Source organism: Peromyscus californicus, unplaced genomic scaffold (assembly GCF_007827085.1).
Source record: "Peromyscus californicus insignis strain IS unplaced genomic scaffold, ASM782708v3 Scaffold_19__1_contigs__length_69161282, whole genome shotgun sequence".
Taxonomy (NCBI): Eukaryota; Metazoa; Chordata; class Mammalia; order Rodentia; family Cricetidae; genus Peromyscus; species Peromyscus californicus.
In genome coordinates, this window is record NW_026294491.1 from 5448321 (window position 1) to 5468155 (window position 19835).

The 19835-nt window shown below is 50.3% G+C and overlaps 1 protein-coding gene across 3 annotated transcripts in view; it reads left to right on the forward strand.

The window, feature by feature from the left end:
- The window catches only part of Mapk14 (mitogen-activated protein kinase 14), a 64669-nt gene extending 56144 nt beyond the window's left edge, over window positions 1–8525 (forward strand). For 2 of the 3 annotated variants that reach the window (XM_052744431.1, XM_052744430.1), the window contains exons 10-12: window positions 744–822; window positions 5651–5824; window positions 6388–8525. In XM_052744431.1, the coding sequence (XP_052600391.1) occupies window positions 744–822; window positions 5651–5824; window positions 6388–6455 (321 nt within the window). In that variant the 3' untranslated portion in view covers window positions 6456–8525. Of the gene's footprint in view, window positions 1–743; window positions 823–5650; window positions 5825–6387 lie in introns of those variants that run through there. The other variant, XM_052744432.1, reaches the window with a different exon arrangement.
- Window positions 8526–19835: the final 11310 nt, after the last annotated feature.

Here is a 19835-nt window from a genome sequence, read left to right on the forward strand (position 1 = left end):
TATGCAAGCACACACTATAAAATACCTTACGCTAATGTGTGTGCTGTGTTTTTGTTGTTTTTTTTTTTTTTTTCATAATAAATGTGAGCACTCAGAATCAGGTTCTTGACCAGTTCATAACCATTTAACCTAACTCCAGTTCATCATCAGTGGTGACTGGGGTACTTCTGACGTGCCCTCAGTGTTTTGGGAAGTCAGGTTAGCAGACAGACAAACTCTCGTGGTAGCGTTGTTTGCATTTCAGCCCTCGCTGAACGCTCTTCTTGTTTTAATTGAAGGATGGCTTCTCTGGGTGAGATGGTTCTTCTTACCTTTCTGCTCCATTCCTTCTTCCAGTCTGCCTGGTTAAGTAGGAAGGGATTACAGCCAGGTGTGTGTGTGTTCTATAACTTTTCAGATTAGAGTGGGTCTCTGCTACAGTACCAGCTCTTCCAAACTTAGCTGATTAGGAAGACAGTCCTGGAAAAGACCACTTCTTAGAAATCTCAGTTCTGTTTTTAAAGTTCTGCTCCTGTGATCAGAAAACTAATGAGAGGGTAGTTGGTTGGCAGTCTCACCCATGTGAAACAGAACTGTGGGGAGATGGCAAGAATACAGTCAGTGGCTCCAAAGGAGGAGTAAGTCCGGCATGAGACGCTGAGCCACACTGGGATGGGTGGGCCTCAGGTCAGCCACTGGGCTGCTGGCACTCGGAGAGCAGTAACACCACTGAACAGTCATTCTGAAAGTCCGTGTTTTTACAGGCAAGAAACTACATTCAGTCCCTAGCCCAGATGCCGAAGATGAACTTTGCAAATGTGTTTATTGGCGCCAACCCCCTGGGTGAGTTGATCATGTTCATTTTGTGACATAGATTGGGGATTTGAAGTTTCGTTCTTTTGGTGTCTTTTGGGTCTTAATAAATATGGCTGTCACTGTCTGTTTAAAGAAATCATGCGGTGGGCTTGTATAGATGGTGGTGGAAAGGAGAGGCGCAGCAGAGAACAGAAAACAGTAGGAGATTATGGGGACATGAGGTGGAAGGAAGGAGGCCGAGAAGCAAGCCATGATCCTCCCAGCTCCTGGTGCTGGGTGGGGCTGAGCTGAGGACAGACTGCCGAAGTGCAGGTGCACGCTTAGTGCCCAGCCCTGGGTTCTGTTGTCCCCACTCTCACAGATGCTGCCCTTTCCTCTTCTCTCTGCCCCTCAGGGGCGTAACTAGCTGCCTTTACAGAGTTAATTTGCCATCTCAGACTTTCTGAGATGGCTCATTTCCTTGCTGCCCCTATTACCTCTAGGATCCCCTGACAAACGGAAGTGGCAATGGTAGCTAAGAACGTATTTCTGCCAAGGCCTGGAAAAGATGTGTTTTGCCTTAGCTAAAACTCCAGTTATTATTCCTTAAAGATGGGAGCTAATACATGTTCAGATGGTTCCAGGACAGTTTGCTGGCTGAGGCTCTAGTTCCTTACTCTGGAACAGTGTCATGGGCAGTAGTAGACCCAGAAGGGCCAGACCACAGACGCCCTGCAGTAGGAAGGGAGTGAACAGGTGAGGCAGCTCGTGTCCTGGCCTCCGTACATTCTTGCAGATGTTCCTGGAGGGCTGTTTTTAAAGCTTACTGCACTTGTTAGTCTGTGTGGGTCATATCTCTTTCTGTGGGTTCCAGAAGCCATGCACCAGAGTTAGTTGTTGACTTTGGAGAGCTGTTGGCCATGGCAGTGGGTCAGAAGCTGGGATGTGCAGGTGCTGCTTCCCTTTCAAGAATTTCATCCATAGCTACGGTGCAGAAGAGTGGCTGTGGTGATCCTGTGGCAGGAGAGGTGCCACACTCACTGTGGCTGCGACTGTGGCAGGAGAGATGCCCACACTCACTGTGGCTGCGACTGTGGCAGGAGAGGTGCCACACTCACTGTGGCTGCGGCTGTGGAAGGAGAGGTGCCACACTCACTGTGGCTGCGGCTGTGGAAGGAGAGGTGCCACACTCGCTGTGGCTGCGGCTGTGGAAGGAGAGGTGCCACACTCGCTGTGGCTGCGGCTGTGGCAGCAGAGATGCCCACACTCACTGTGGCTGCGGCTGTGGCAGGAGAGATGCCACACTCACTGTGGCTGCGACTGTGGCAGGAGAGGTGCCACACTCACTGTGGCTGCGGCTGTGGAAGGAGAGGTGCCACACTCGCTGTGGCTGCGGCTGTGGCAGCAGAGATGCCCACAGTCACTGTGGCTGCGGCTGTGGCAGGAGAGATGCCACACTCACTGTGGCTGCGGCTGTGGCAGGAGAGGTGCCACACTCACTGTGGCTGCGGCTGTGGCAGGAGAGGTGCCACACTCACTGTGGCTGCGGCTGTGGCAGGAGAGGTGCCACACTCACTGTGGCTGCGGCTGTGGCAGGAGAGGTGCCACACTCACTGGCTGCGGCTGTGGCAGGAGAGGTGCCACACTCACTGTGGCTGCGGCTGTGGCAGGAGAGGTGCCACACTCACTGTGGCTGCGGCTGTGGCAGGAGAGGTGCCACACTCACTGTGGCTGCTGCTGTGGCAGGAGAGATGCCCACACTCACTGTGGCTGCGGCTGTGGCGGGAGAGGTGCCACACTCACTGTGGCTGTGGCTGCTGTGGTCCTGTGGCAGGAGAGGTGCCCACACTCTTGGAGGAGTGAGTCCAGCCTAAGCTACGTCACTCCAGCCTCAAGTGTGCAGGATACTGAGGGGTTAGGTTGGTTTGTGGCCTCCCTGGCATGCTCTCACTAGGCCTTCTATGGCGTTCTTGAGCTGCATCATTCAGGTAGGGGTCTGTGAGGTCTCCGTGATCTCTAAGCTCTCTGGGATGTTAGGGGGATGGAGAGTGCATCCACCCCAGCACCCCACATTTCAGATGGAGCAGTGCCCCCTGTCTGACTCTCTTAACTGCCTCAAAAGGACGTCTTCTGCTTTTGATTGAAGTCACACATGTCCTGATGGGTGTCCCCATTTAAACACTAAAAAGAACTGGCTACCAGGAGTCAGTCCAAACTGCTGGGGAGTGAAATCTGGTGCTCAGCACAGCCTGCTCATATCCAAACGTGCCTCACAGCCCATTGCCAAGTGTTGATGTCAGAGGGAACATGCTGTGACCGATGACTAGCTGGGCCGTACACCACCGATATAAATACTAACCGCCCTGTTGTCAGTCCCTGGATCCTCAGCTTCCTCCCGCAAGTGCTGGGATTACAGCTGTGCTCCACCATGCCCAGTGTATACACTGCTGGGATTACAGCTGTGCACCACCATGCCCAGTGTATACACTGCTGGGATTACAGCTGTGCACCACCATGCCCAGTGTATGCAGTGCTGGGATTACAGCTGTGCTCCACCATGCCCAGTGTATGCAGTGCTGGGATTACAGCTGTGCACCACCATGCCCAGTGTATGCACTGCTGGGATTACAGCTGTGCTCCACCATGCCCAGTGTATGCACTGCTGGGATTACAGCTGTGCTCCACCATGCCCAGTGTATGCACTGTTGGGTTTGGAATCAAAAGCCTTGTGCACACTTGGCAAGCACTCTGCAATCTACATCCCAGTCCCTCTTTAAAGTGTAGACTCTCCGAGTGGTGGTGGCGCACGCCTTTAATCCCAGCACTCAGGAGGCAGAGGCAGGCGGATCTCTGTGAATTCGAGGCCGGCCTGGTCTACAGTGCGAGATCCAGGAAAGGCACAAAGCTACATAGAGAAACCCTGTCTTGAAAAACCAAAAAAAATTAAAGAAATAAAATAAAAAATAAAGTGTAGACTCAAGAATCTAAGCCAACATATGCATATTTCCTGTTTCCTCTGTACACTCAAAGCCTGACTCTAGAGTTCAAGCTGCAAGATCTGTGATCACTGTGATAAACAGAGGGACATCATCACCTCTTCAGGAAGCTTTCCTCCTCCTCAGCACCCGTAGCCCTCCTGTGAAGAAATCATCTGGGCTGGAGAAATGGCTCTGCTGTGGAGGCCAGCAGACATGCACTGTAGTGCACATAGAATTAAAAGGAAGAACCTGTGGGGTTTGGAGAGCCTTTCTGTCTCATTGATAGCTGTTCAGGGTGGCATTACCCAAGCAGAACGCTCTCAGACAGAAGTGGACAGCTCTGTTCCTCAGAGAGAAAAATCAGTAATGCTAAAACCATTATTGAAAGTAACTAATAGCCAGGCTGTGGTGGCGCACACCTTTAATCCCAGCACTGGGGAGGCAGAGGCAGGTGGATCTCTGAGTTCGAGGCCAGCCTAGGCTACCAAGTGAGTTCCAGGAAAGGCACAAAGCTACACAGAGAAACCCTGTCTCGAAAAAACCAAAAAAAAAAGAAAGAAAGTAACTAATACTCACCAGGAGCCAAATGTTCCCCCAGACTACTCACTTGGGGAGCGGGGAAGATCTTGAGATGCCAGTCACCTTTAGCTGTACTGGCAGTGGAGCAGGTTGCCTCTCCAGTTCAGAGATAAATCTAAAGAGTAGAGGGAAGTGAGAGGGTGGTACATAAGAGCTCGAAGAAGGAGTAGAAGCCTGTGGTGATGACTGGCTGTATCCCAGTGCTCAGGAGCGTGAGTTCAAGATCATCCTGGACTACATAGCAGGTCTGAGGTCAACCTGGACTAGATGAGAGGGTTTCAGAAAAGCTAGCGAGAGTGAGCCCCATAAATGAGTCATGACTTGAACAAATGAGTTGTTGGAGACAGCTTTGATACAGTTGGAGACATTTTACCACGAACTAGATTTGGAGTTAATGACAGTGTTCTGGTCATGTAGGACGATGTTTTTGTGCTGAAATATTTGGGATATAAAGTGTCATCTCAATAATCTTAACAGGTCAGGAGAAACACAGAAATATGTGGAAAATGTCAGATATTGACTGATGCCCCTGCATGGGACATGGGTGCCCCTGCTGTTTTAACAGCTATTTATATATTTCAAATTTTCACAGTGGACGTCTTAAGGATCAGATACCTTTGTCGAGTATCTTTTCTTCTGCGACCCTCTGGGAAGCCCTCAATCTGCTAATTGTTTGACGTTCTGGATGAATATTTATTCATTATATACCGTAATATAAGTTGTATAGTATAGGAAGAGCGCAAAAAAAGTCAAACAACCTGCCTCATAGATTGCTTTAGCCATTGGCCTCCATTTCACTAGTTTGATTCAATAGTCACTGTGGTGTTGACACTGCGGGAAAGCTTGGTCAAAGCCTGGCTCTGGGGAGTATATGTTGTTTTGTTTTGTTCATTTGAAGGTTTTTTTTTTGGGGGGGGGGAGGTGAGACAGGGTCTCACTTTGGTTGTCCTGGAACTTGCTATGTAGCCCAGGCTGGCCTCGAACTCAGAGATCCACCTGCCTCTGCCTCCCAAGTGCTGGGATTAAAGGCGTGCGCCACCACCCAGCCCAAGTTTTTTGTTCTTAATTTTTCTTTTATTAGTTTGTTTTGTTTTGTTTGTTGGTCTGGGTTTGAAACCCAAGACCTCTAGAATGATCAGGGAAGTGCTTTATACCTGCCCAGCCCAGTAATGTTCTTAAAATGTAGCAGCTGCGTTCATCCATGTACACACAGGTAAGGGATTACACACAGGAGCACACACCTGAAAGGACTCTTGTTTGGATATGAAAGGAGCTTGCGTGATGGTGGCACTAATGTCATGTTTTCCTCTGTGTGACAGCTGTGGACCTGCTGGAAAAGATGCTTGTTTTGGACTCAGATAAGAGGATCACAGCAGCCCAAGCCCTCGCACACGCCTACTTTGCTCAGTACCATGACCCTGATGATGAGCCTGTGGCTGACCCCTATGACCAGTCCTTTGAAAGCAGGGACCTCCTTATAGATGAGTGGAAAAGTAAGTCCAGAGGCGGGCTAGAATGGGCTCAAGAGCTTGATTTCAGTTTATTCTTTGTTTGGTTTTTGAGCCAGGGCTTTTCTCTGCGTAGCCCAGGCTGGCCTCAAACTCAGAGATCCACCTGCCTCTGCCTCCCAAGTGCTGAAAGGTGTGTGCCAGCATGCCAGACTTATTGGACCTAAGGCCTCACACATGCACACAAGTGTTCTACCACTGAACCACATGCCCAGCCCAAAAACTTATTTTTAAAACTCTTTTCTGGGTGATTCTCATTAATCAAAAGCCTTGGGAAAATAAGAGCTCATCAATGGCAACCTAGTACTGTGTACACACTGTGGTCCCAGCACTCAGGAAGTAGGTTACGAGGTTAAGGCCGTTCACAGTTACATAGGTAGTTTGAGGCCAGCTGGGGTCTGTACACACTCCTGAGCAGTGAGTGGACAGGGTAGTTCTCTTCACGTGAACCTAGCTGCAGGTCATGAGCAAGGCAGATAGGGGGGAGTGTCTGGCCACAAAGACAGTGGTCTCAATTCTCACACCTCGCCCTTCCTTCCCTGTTGTAGGCTTGACGTACGATGAAGTCATCAGCTTTGTGCCACCGCCCCTTGACCAAGAAGAAATGGAGTCCTGAACACCTGGTTTCTGTTCTGTCAATCCCACTTCACTGTGAGGGGAAGGCCTTTTCATGGGAACTCTCCAAATATCATTCAAGTGCCTCTTGTTGAAAGATTCCTTCATGGTGGAAGGGGGTGCATGTATACACATAGTGTTTGTGTGTTCGTGTGTGTGTGTGTGTCTGTCTGTCTGTCTGTCTTTGTGGATGGAAGTCACTGTGATAGCAGTGACCTCGTGAGTCGTGAATGCTCTTTGGCAGCCTCTGCCTGCTTTCTCAGAGTCTGGGCAGGCAGATGGGAACTGCTATCTTGTTAGGGATGTATTAAGTGCAAAGTAAGAAATATTAAAATATCCCTGTTCTCAATTACACTTTGGCCCCGCCTTTCCCACACACCACAGTGGTACAGAGAGGCCGTGTCCGTCCCCCCGCCATGCAGACAGCCGAAGAGGACCGACTAGCTCCCAGGCCCTAGCCTGTGATTGGCTTACTTACTAACTAAAGTGGTCCTCAGAGCCTGACAGGTGTGTCAGTCTGTTTGTGCCTTAAAAGGAAAAGGACGCTTAGATAGTTACAGAACCGCAGCTGCTGACGTTCTGAGCCAGGCGAGTGCACGGGGCTGTTGGGTGGCCAGTGGTGAGCTGGAAGAATCAAGGCAGCCTTCAGGGAGGCTGCGTGTGTGTCTGTCTGTCTGTCTGTCTGTCTGTCTGTCTGTGTCCACCGCCTGCCCGCCCGCCCTCTCCCGGGAGCGAGTGGTATCTATGCTTACCCTTCACCTCAGTGCAGAGGTCTCCAGTGCCAGGCGCAGGTTCCCGCCGTCACCCGCTTCCTGTGTGCTCTTCACATCTAGCAGAGTGCAGGTGTTTGCATGCCGTGCTCTTGGAGCTGCATAGCCCATGTCTGTCCTCGGGAAGCCCAGGCCGGCATGTGAAGACTTCTGGCAGTTCTAGTCCATGTTGCCTCAGCTGATGCCATGGGCACACCACTGCCTCCTCACTCCAACGCTACTTTGTGTTGAACACAACTGATCCTCCAGGTGCTGTGGTGCAAGGAGACGCAAGGACGGACAGAGCACCTGAACTCTTGCCATCTGTCACCAATTCAGGGGGAACGAGGCCTCTCCTGAGAATGTCCCCAGCTCTGGAAATCATGTTCTCACTCGATAACCAGCTAAGAAACGCTGAACCGCAGTGAGGACCACAGGCTCGTGAGGCCGGGACTCCTTTCACTGTCTTTCTCAGAATAGAGTTGTTAAGAACAAAACCAGGGGGTCAGTGGCACCTCTCCTCAGAAGGGTCCTCCCAGCAGCTAGACACGGACTGATTCTCGGTCTTGGTGTTGATTTGGGGAGAAACAATTTTGTCTTGGAATTTTATATGTTGTAGGAATCCTTAGAGAATGTGATTCCTTCTGATGGGGAGAAAGGGCAAATTATTTTAATGTTTTGTATTTTCACCTTTATAAAGATGAAATCCTCAGGGGTGAAGAACTGTTTGCATAATTTTCTGAATTTTGGGCACTTTGTGCTATATGAGGACCCATATATTTAAGCCTTTTGTGTAGTAAGAAAATGTAAAGCCAATTCCAGTGTTGGCCGTGACAGGTCTTGTATTTAGGTCAAGGTGGCTCCATTCTCTATCAGTGCAGGGACACATGCTCCAGGCAGGCAGGGTAGGACCCCAAATCATCCGGAGCCCAGAAGGAAGCAGACTGGCCAGGCTTTGCCACCTCGGTATGCTGTTCAGCTCTTCACCAACCCAGCAACATGCATTGTGGTGGTCGTGTCTGGTTAGGAAGGCGAGTGATTTCCGACAGAGTTCTGCTCGGATTACTTTATTGAAGATGTCTTTGCACATGTGACCATGCTGTGTTAAGAGGCCATGCTCCAGGGCCCGGACTCACTGGAGCTGGCCCGAGAGCTCCTGGCATCCATAGCCAAATGCTGCCATCTCCCAGTTTCTCTACCAGAAAACAAGGGAATGAGGGAACTGCTGTTTTGTTTGTATTCATGAACTTGACTGTAGTTCCATATGCCATAGGATGTCAGACAATACCACTGGTTAAAATAAAGCCTATTTTTCAAATTCAGTTGGTTCCTCTTCATTGTGGTGGTTTCAGCATGGCCTGGCATACATTTCTGACAGACCCTTTATAAAGCTGGTAGTTGACGTGTGGTAGTCAGATCTTCGCTGTAAGTGAGGTAACACACAGGGAGTAGAACAGCATGCTAAGAGTGGCCTGGGCTGGGTCAGCAAACACTTGTACAGTCTTCAGTGAATGGTTTTCACACTTTCAAATGATTGAAAGGATCAAAATATTGTTTATAGCATGCATGAATGCATACATATTCAAATCCTAGTGTCCAAAAATAAAGTTTGATCAGAGAGTACCCACAGGTTGTTACTTGTCCTCTGTGGCTTCCTTGCTACAGTGACAATTGGAGAAGCTGGGAAAGAGACCACAGGATTTACCTAGTTATCTGCTTGACGTTTGGCCCTTGTCAGGTTTACCGACTTGTTTTGTTTTGTTGAGACAGGGTTTCTCTGTGACCTTGCTCTGTAGAGGCATGCGCCACCACTGCCCGGCTGCTGACCACTTTTTAAAATGAATTTTAAGTTGCTTTTTGATTAAACATTCTAATTAAAGTTGCCGGAGAAGGCTGGGTGTGTGCCTATGTGCGTAGGATCGTAGCACATCTGTTTGACTCTGCTGTCTTCACGGCCCTGGAAAATGCTCTTCCGAACAGTGAGCCGCATGGTGGGATTACAAGGCTGCAGGCTCTCCCGGCCAGGCCCTCGGGCCTGCTGGAATGGTTCTCTTGGGAGGACAGTGCAGGAAGCACTCAGCTGGGCTCTTTGTCTCTGGCTGCCAGCTGGAAATAATGTCAGCCGTCTAATGCACCACTGGTGTAGGCTCCGTTCTTTTCCTCTGGACGATGAGAGATGGCTTCAGCTAGCATGCCGGTAGTTAGCTCTGGTAAATTCAGCTGGACCAGCAAGATGACTTAGGAAGTCAAGTGGCATGTCACCAAGCCCGACAACCTGAGTTCAATCCTAGGGGCCCATGTCGTAGAAAGAACTAACTCCCAAGTTTCTTCTGATCTCCATGCTTAGACAGAACTTTTAAATTAATAAAAATAAAAATCAGGCCATTTTGGGGACTAACAAACCTGGACCCAGCTCTCCTGGGCTTATGAGAGGGCCTGCTTAGACCAAGGAGAACTGACCCAGAAATTCAGGTGAATGCACTTCATATGGTAACCAGAGCTTCTTAGGATATAGAAGGGAAGAGGAAACGGTAGCGCTGTGGTTGCTGCCGTTGCCCCCAAAACAGCTAACAGAGGTGTGTTCTTAATTTCCAATCTATATCCATGAACAAAGAATGATCCCAATGTTTGGTTCTCAAATGGGACACTTAATGTCTTTCGGTATCCTCGTTTGTTTTGGTGGGTTTTTTTTTGTTTTTGTTTTTTGAGACAGGGTTTCTCTTTGTAGTTTTGGTGCCTGTCCTGGATCTTGCTCTGTAGACCAGACTGGCCTTGAACTCACAGAGATCCGCCTGGCTCTGCCTCCCAAGTGCTGGAATTAAAGGCGTGTACCTCCACCGCCCGGCCTCGTTTGGGTTTTGCAATGGGATCACAGAGGGAACTTTGCCAGATGGGGGGCCTGGGAGAGGACTCCGTCAGCAGAGGGGTTGCCTTGCAAGCCAGAAGCACCCGGTTCAATCCTCAGACCGTCAGAGCCAGCATAGTCTACTTCAGGACAGCGAGAGCCTCCTGCCTCATAAACATGGGGCCTAGAGAGATGGTGCAGCAATTTAACACACTGGCCGCTTTTGCAGAGGACCAGGGTTCAATTCCCAGCACCTCCATAGCAACTCACAACTGTAACTCCAGTTCCAAGCAATCTGTGCAGGCACTGGGGATACAAACAGTGCACAGACATAGAACCATACACATTAAGTAATTTTTTTTCTTTTTTTTTTTTTTTTTTTTTTTTTGGTTTTTCGAGACAGGGTTTCTCTGTGTAGCTTTGCGCCTTTCCTGGAACTCACTTGGTAGCCCAGGCTGGCCTCGAACTCACAGAGATCCGCCTGGCTCTGCCTCCCGAGTGCTGGGATTAAAGGCGTGCGCCACCACCGCCTGGCAAGTAATTTTTTTTCAAGGTGGGTGGTGCCTAAGGAATGACATGTCTGGCCTCCTCATGCATGAACACCTGCACACACAAACATGTAGACACAGAAGAATGTAAAAACACCTGATGGCCTCTCAGCCTACCAGATACACCGTATGTATCTGCCTATGTCACCCTTACTGTTAACTGAGTCTAACTTCCCACTTTTCAGTAACTTTACTTGAGATTTTGGTTTTCTAGTGTATCAGCTTGACCGGGTCCACCATCATTTGTAAGACAGGAGACAGTTGCAAATTAATCTCGGTATTTTATTATTTGATACATATTTATACCAATGACTGTCAAAAGGCTAGAATACAACCAGCAGGTCTGAGTGCCTGCGGTCAGTGTTTCCATCCTCATGACTTGCTCTTCTCCACGGTCTAATGACCAGGAGGACTCAGTTAACAAATAATGCAAAGAATGGGGGATGGGAGGGCTTTATAATCTACATGTGTAGATTATATAAATTAATTAACATATTAATTTATATAAATTAATGTGGACACACCCACTGCACCTATCGGCTACAAGTCTACAAATGCACAGACAAAACGATCGTTGAGTGCCACGTTCTCCCTAATAGAACATAACCTAAGAGGCTGTCTTAGTCAGGGTGTCTATTGCTGTGATGAAATGCCATGACCAAAAAGCAAGCAAGGAAGGAAAAGGGTTTATTTGGCTTTCACTTACACAATGCTGTCACTGAAGGAAGTCAGGACAGGAACTCAAATGGCAGGATCCTGGAGGCAGGAGCTGATGCAGAAGCCGTGGAGGGGTGCTGCTGACTGGCTTGCTTCCCCCTGGCTTGCCCAGCCTGCTTTCTTACAGAACCCAGGACCAGCAGCCCAGAGAAGGCACCGCCCACTGATCACTACTTGAGAAAATGCCTTACAGCTGGAGCTCTTGAAGGTGTGTCCTCAACTGAGGCTCCTTCCTCTCTGATGACTCCAGCTTGTGTCAAGTAGACACACAAAACCAGCCAGTACAGAGGCCATCTGTGGGATGGAGGCCGCCCCCCACACACATGGGTGGTCATACAAGGTGCATGGTGGGAAATAAAGCAGTGACATTTGTATAGTACACCCCCTTTCTCACTGGTAAATGATGAATCAAGTTGAGGATCCCTTACCCAGAATGCTTGGGACCAGGCACATTTTAGGATTTCAAGAGTTAACAGCTGGATCTTCCTAATCAGAAGCTCCAAGATCTAAAATGTGCTGAGTGGCAAAGACAGTGGACACCCCAGTCCTCAGATTTGAGAGCGGCACACACGCTCTGCCTGGCTGTGGCCAGGAGAATCCTAGAGGAACACACTGGAACGTCAGCAGCGTCTCTGGCTTGTCGACCGACTGCTAGAGTGTCTGGTTTTTAATCAACGAGGAAGATCTTAACTATCTACCTGGGCTGAAGACCTGTTTCTCATGACCCTTTCCGTTACAGCTGCCTCTAGCTCCCTGGCTGCAGGAGCCTTACCCCAGAGGGGAGGGCCCGGGGCTTCTTCCCCACAACCAGTGTTCTGGGAGATCTGGAGCAAGTGTCCGACTGTGCCACTGCTGACATCTCAGATAACTCTTTCTCACAGAGCCCCCCCCACTCCACCCTCAGGAGCCACTGCAGAGCCCCCCCCCACTCCACCCTCAGGAGCCACTGCAGAGCCCCCCCACTCCACCCTCAGGAGCCACTACAGAGCCCCCCCACTCCACCCTCAGGAGCCACTGCAGAGCCCCCCCACTCCACCCTCAGGAGCCACTGCAGAGCCCCCCCACTCCACCCTCAGGAGCCACTGCAGAGCCCCCCCACTCCACCCTCAGGAGGCACCTGCAGAGTCCCCCCCCCACTCCACCCTCAGGAGGCCAGCGGCACCCATGCTCCCTTCCCCCACTCGTAACAAGCACAGATGTCTCTAGATATCACCACAGTGGATGATATCCTCCCCGGGTTTAAAACAATCTGAAGACCTGCAGGAGCCCCATGCCTCTGTTGAGAATGCATTGAAGGTCAACATCTTTAGTCCACTGTAACTTGGATATGTGGCTTGGTATTCCAGATATAGGGTACCTTTTTTTATTTTATTTTATTTTTTTTAAAGAAAGGCCCCAGCCAGGCGGTGGTGGTGCACGCCTTTGATCCCAGCACTCAGGAGGCAGAGCCAGGTGGATCTCTGTGAGTTCAAGGCCAGCCTGGTCTACAGAGTGAGATCCAGGACAGCCAGAGTTGCGTAGTGAGACCCTGCCTTGGGAAAAGTAAAATAAAATAAATTGCCCTTACACATATGTCCTGAAAAAAGTCAGACATTTCAGAAGGAAGTCCTCAGTGTTCTTCGCACCTGTAACCCCAGTGCTCATCGACATGGCGGCTCATGACTGTCTGAACTCCAGTTCTAGGGAATCCGACGCCCTCTTCTAGCCTCTGCCCACACTGCATGAACATGGTACAGAGACGTACACCCAGAGACATACGCAGGCAATACTCATAAAATTAAATAATTTTTTTTTTTAGTTCCTTCTCCTCAATAAAAGAATATAAAGTTTGTTTGGTACCAAACTGTATACGTTATTTTTATGCTGCTGTGATAAACAAAAGTAGCTTGGAATAAAGGGTTAATTTGGCTCGCAGGTAACAGCCTGCCATTGAAGGGAGGAACCTGGAGGCACAAACTGAAGCTGAGGCCATGCTGCTTACTGGCTTGCTTTCTGTGACTCACTCAAGTACAAGGACCACCTGCCCAGGGTGGCCCCGCCCCCTGTGGGCGGGGCCTCCCCACGTCAATCAGCAATCAAGAACCTGACCATGGGCCAGTGTCCTGGAGGCAGCTGCTCAGTTGAGGCTCTCTCTTCCTAGGTGACCCTGGTCTGTGAAGTTGACAACAATTAACCAGCACACAGATGAAGGCCGTTTCTCAAATGTAAGCCGCGGTGGAAGTGGGATGGAAGGCACGGAGTTACCTTCTTACTTTGTTCAGACAAGAAACCTAGTCAATAAATGAGTTTGCCGCCATCAGTGGAGCACAGTGAATTGGTTTCAGAACCAAGGACCTGGGTTTAAAGTTCACCTCAGCCTCGGGTCAGGTGTGTGACCTGGACAGAGCAGTTACTAACGTTCAGATGACTAGAAGGCAGGCGTTCCCATCCTGCCCGGTGTGTGGTAAACACCTAGGGTCATATCATTGGACTCCTGAATCAAGATCGGCCTGCTGCTGGGAGAGGCCTGGAGATCCCAGGGATACTGTCAGTCACATAAGCACATAAGTCCCTCCCCCACCCCCACCCCCACCCGCTTTTTTTTTTTTTTTTTTCCTGTGACAGGGTTTCCTCTCTGTGTAGCCCTGGCTGTCCTGGAACTCGCTCTGTAGACCAGGCTGACCTGGAACTCACAGAGATCTGCCAGCCTCTGCCTCCCAAATGTTTTGACTAAAGGCTTGAGCCACCATACCCAGCTTCCATTTTAAATAAAATTTAAAAGTAAAATTAAAGCCTGGTGGGGCAGTGGCAGCACACGCCTTTAATCCCAGCGCTCTGAAGAGAGGACCCAAATTTGATTCCCAGCACTCATGACAGGTGGCTCGCAACTGCCCATAACTCCAGCTCCAGGGGATCCAGTGCCACTGGTCTCTGGTATCCAAGGGCAGCTGTACTCCTGGGCACATACCCACACAGATTCACATATGAACACATGCTTATAAATCTTTACAGAAGTCAAATTTTCACTTCAAATCTCTCCCCCACTGTGATGCCCATTTTGGTGCGGGAGAAGACAGTTGTGCACAGTGACTACCACCTACGTTTTCTTTTTCTTTTTTTGGTTTTTGGTTTTTCGAGACAGGATTTCTCTGTGTAGCTTTGGAGCCTATCCTGGACCACTCTCTGTAGACCAGGCTGGCCTCGAACTCACAAAGATCCGGCTGGCTCTGCCTCCCGAGTGCTGGGATTAAAGTTGTGTGCCACCACCGCCCGGCAACTACCACCTACGTGGTGCCCCGAGAGCAGAGCCTCCCAGTGCCCGTTGCTGGAGGCCATTTCCAGACTAAATGCATCTTTGGACATCTCCTTGACTCACTGCTGACAGGCAGTGGGATTTTACGGGAAAGTCCAAGGCCTGGGTGTCCTGGGTGTTCCCTGGACCTGCTGAGCTGGCTCTGCCGTTCCCACTGAGGTGTTGGGAGATCATCTGCCACTGTGACACCAAGACCCATTTCCTCCGGACTATTGCTCAGGCATGATGGAGCCTCCATGGAAGACTTGTCACCCAATGACTGTCTGATAATGGCTGTGACAGCACTGTGTGGAGAGGGTCCCCACCTACAGGTGCAGGACAGGGTGACTGCTCCACTCATAAACCCATCTGTTCTCAGAGACCACGGCTTTCCAGGCTCCCGTCATCTGTGCATGCTCAGACCCTGGGTGTCTGTGGCTGGTCAGAGATTACTGATACAGGACTGCCATATGACTTTTCCTGTTTTTCAAGATGTATTTTTATTATTAAGCCAGATGTAGTGGCACACACCTTCAATCCCAGGAGGCAATGTAGGCAGATCTCTGAGTTGGAGGCCAGCCCGGTATACAGAGCAAGTTCCAGGACAGGCTCCAAAGCTATGCAGAGAAACGATGTCTTGAAAAATCAAAAACTACCCACTATTTTTATTTTTATTTTTATGTATGTGTGTGTCTGTGTGAATGTATGTCACATGTGTAGGCGCCCAAGGAAGTCAGAAGCAAGTGTTGGATCCCTGAAGCTAGAGTTATAGGCAGTTGTGAGCTGCTTGATATGGGTTCTGGGAATTGAACTCGGATCTTGAACAGTCAGTGCTCTGAACTGCTAACCATCTCTCCAGTTAACCTTTTGTTGTTGTTGTTTGGTTGGTTGGTTGATTGGTTTTTTTCGAGACAGGGTTTCTCTGTGTAACAGTCCTGGCTCTTCTAGAACTTGCTTTGTAGACCAGGCTGGCCTTGAACTCACTGAGGTCTGTCTGCCTATACCTCCCGAGTGCTGGGATTAAAGACATGTGCCACACCACCGCCGCCGCCGCCGCCGCCGCCGCCGCCGCCGCCGCCGCCGCCGCCGCCGCCGCCGCCGCCGCCGCCGCCGCCGCCGCCGCCGCCGCCGCCGCCGCCGCCGCCGCCGCCGCCGCCGCCGCCGCCGCCGCCGCCGCCGCCGCCGCCGCCGCCGCCGCCGCCGCCGCCGCCCAGCCTCGAGCATCCTTTTAAAAATAATTTCTGCCGGGCGGTGGTGGCGCACGCCTTTAATCCCAGCACTCGGGAGGCAGAGCCAGGCGGATCTCTGTGAGTTCGAGGCCAGCCTGGGCTACCAAGTGAATTCCAGGAAAGGCGCAAAGCTACACAGAGAAACCCTGTCTCGAAAAACCAAAAAAAAAATAATAATAATAATAATAATAATAATAATAATAATAATAATTTCTTAGCCAGGCATGGTGGCGCACGTCTTTAATCCCAGCACTCAGGAGCCAGAGAGGCAGGCGGATCTCTGTGAGTTTTAGCCCAACTTAGTCTATGTAGGAAGTTCTAGGCTAGCCAGGGCTACATGATGAGATGAGACCTTGTACCAAAAAAAGAATAAGAAATCAATTAATTAATTAATTAATTAATTAATTAAGACAAAGTCTAGGAGTGGGGAGATGTCATGCAAAGACCTGAGTTTGATCCCCAGCTCCCAGGTAAGAAAGCCAGGTGGTGACTTGTGCTTGTCACTGTAGCTCTGGAGACAAGTCCCAGGTCCCACTGAGAGATCCAGTCTCAAAAAAGCAAGGTATGGCTGGGCAATGGTGGTGCACACCTTTAATCCCAGCACTCAGGAGGCAGAGGCAAGTGATTCTCTGAGTTCAAGGCCAGCCTGATCTACAGAACAAGTTCCAGGACAGCCGGGACTACACAGAGAAACCCTGTCTTGAAAAACAAAACCAACCAAACAAACAAAAACCCCAAAATAACTGTAAGGGCCGACAAGATGGCTCAGCAGGTAAAGGTGCCTGCCTCCAAGGCTGACAGCCTGAGTTTGATTCCAGGGACTCACAAGGGGAAGGTGAGAAGTGACTCTTAAAAGCCACGCTTAGACTTGCACACACGTGCTGTGGTTAATGTGCTCCCCACACCACAGAATAAATAACCAAACGTAATAAAAAATGTAGATGCAGCCGGGCAGTGGTGGCGCACGCCTTTAATCCCAGGACTTGGGAGGCAGAGGCAGACGGATCTCTGTGAGTTCGAGGCCAGCCTGGGCTACCAAGTGAGTTCCAGGAAAGGCGCAAAGCTGCACAGAGAAACCCTATCTTGAAAAACCAAAAAAAAAAATAAAATAAAAAAAAAAATGTAGATGCAATCATAAATGCACGATATCACAATGCCAGTAAGCTGCGTCAGAATGACTAAGAGGCTACTTCTGCCCTGGGAGCTACAGTCATTTCCAGACAGAGGGAAAATGTAAATGGAGAAGGAAATGAAACCCAGAAACCACAAGGCTAATGGGCTTGTTGAGGGTGAAACTGCCGGATTCAGTGAGGCTGGTTGCCGCCAGGAGCCATCCCTGCCATCCTACTCCAGTGTGACCCCCTGGAGTGCGGACAGACAGCATCACCTGTACCAACAGAAAGGTGAAGCAGACCTCCTGCGCCATCAGCACCGGAGCTGGAAACACCAGCAGTGTGTTCAGACAGAAATATTTCACAGCCAAGGAGGCAAATGAGCTGCGGCCAGTTGGGCATGATGGTACGTGTTGGAATGACAGCATTTGCCAGGCTAAGGCAGGAGGATCAGGTGTTCAGGGCCAGCCTGGGCAACAGAGACACGATCTGAAACACACACAGAGAATGTGTCAGGGCCAGTGAAATGGCTCAGTGGGTAAGGGGGCCTGCTGCCAAGACTGACAACCGGAGTTTGATCCCCCAGAAGAACCCACACGGTGGAAGGAGAAAACCGACTTCCAGAAGTGTGTCCTCTGACCCCACTCACACACACTGTGGCATGTGTGTACCCCTACACACACACACACACACACACACACACACACACACACACACACACACACACAAATAATTAAAATGTAAAGAAGAATTCTAAATCATAGAAACTCGCATGATTTTGCCTTCTTTGTCCCTTATTATCTATGCACCAGGGACTGCTGGCACTGTCTGAACATTGGACTACCCCCCTCCACCCTTGACATGGTCCCAGCACAGGATGGGGGGAGAGGAGCTGGGGAATAAGTTGAACACCCTGCAGTGTGAGGGCCGTCCCTCCTTCCCAGGGGTGGCCCGAGTCAACATACAGTGGTGTCCGGGCTGAGGAGCCAATAACTGGACATGGATAGGGAGGGGGCAGCAAGATGGATCAGTGAGTCAAGGTGCTTGCCACTAAGTCTGTGGATCCGAGTTCAAATCTGGGACCCACAGGGTGGAAGGAAGGAACAAACTTCCTGCAGGCTGTCTTCAAGGCCCCCATAATACAGCAAATCACTATTCTGTTGTTCCTCTGCAGGGCAGACACTGCTTGAGGACAGGCATATGACACCTGTCCCCACACCCTCGGGGTCCTGAGAGGTGCCCAGCCACCTCCCAAGTAAACAATGCAAAGCTTTCTCCGCATACTGCTAAGTAGTCAGGGGTGTCTGAACAACCCCTTCTGCCCTCCATACAATGTGGACCCATTTAAAAACTCAGATCATTCTGGGTTTAAATTTTATCCATTTATTTATTTGTTTTCACAGATCATTCTTAAGTTTGGGGCTGCTGTACCCTAACTCCTCCAGGAGTCAGAGGAGGGAGAAGCTGTGTGTGCAGGCTCTAGAGACCAGACCAAGTTGCTGTTGAACCAGACTGGGGGAGCCAGGGGTGTCGAGGCCTTAGCAAAGCAAAGGAAGGACATTCCAGACAGGCGCAAACACCCAGGCATGGTGACAGCCCAAGGGGCGGCCCCGGGCTGAGTAAGAAGGATGTGGGGATGGAGGGTGTGGGCACTAAGAGGACAGGGCGCACTTCAGGAAAGGCAGAGACTCCCCAGGGAGGCGAATGAGGGTGGGGACTTGCCCTGAGGCACCTGGAGATGCAGGGTGGGTATCACCAGGCAGGCCATTAATCACACCACGCTGGTCCTCACACTGAGCCAGGCTGCTCCGGAGCCTCCTTCCAGGGGCCCAGAGTTAGGTGGGGTAGCCTCTGGTTGTGAGAGGGATGGGCTAATCCCTGGCAACCAAGACGCTCTTCATTCCTCTTTCTCAATTTTGAGGGTGTATGTGTGTGCGTTGATTGTACGGGGGGTGTGCATGTGGATGTCCAAGCTGACGTCCAATGTCTGGGACTCATTTTTGATCCATTGGTTGAGACTGAGGAAGTCTGTCCACCAAATCCAGAGCTCATTGCTCTGGCTAGTCTCCCCAGCTGGCTTGCTCTGGAGATTCCATATCTCTACCTTCTGAGGCTGGATACAGTGGGCTGCCATGTGAGTTCTGGAGATCCCAAGTCTGGCCCCCATGCTTGGGTGTGTTAACCACTGAGCAATCTCCCCAATCCTATGTGCTTATGTTTGAGATGCTCTTGCTGTATTGCCCAGCCTCAAACTCACTGTGTAGCCCAGGCTGGCCCTGAACATCCTGATTCTCCTTGTCTCCACCTGGCCTGGCTGTGAGATGTTCTTTCTGTCTCTTCTAAAGTTATAATATATACATTATGTAATATATAATAATAATATATACATTATATGTAATATATTTATTAGTGTGTGGTGGGGGAAGTCAGTTTTTTCCTTTCTCTCTTGTGGGTTCCAGAGAATGAACTTAGGTCATCAGGCTTGGTGACTAGCGCCCTTATGTGCTGAACCTTCTCGCCGGACCTTGTCCAGGGCCGTGGCTTGGTCTCATGCAGCTGTCCAGGCCACTCTGCCTCCAGCTCCTCTCACCCAGAGCTGTCTCCCAGCCCAGCACTGGCTATGTCTCCCCAGGAGAAAAGGGGGTCCAGTCATGAGATCTGAATAGTGATGAAAAGGGGGATCCACGATTGTGAAGCCAGACGAAACTTTCTGGAACGTGAGTACAGAGCTGGATGAAGTCAAGAGAGCTGCTTTTAGATTCTCGAAGGGATCAAGGTGGCCCTTCCCAAGTGTGGCTGAGCAGGGTCACTGGGAAGGACACTGGCAAGAATGACTGGGCTGGACCCTGTCTGAACACTGACCGCTGTGTGATTACGAGCTCTTCTGGAGGACTCGAATTCTTTTTTGTT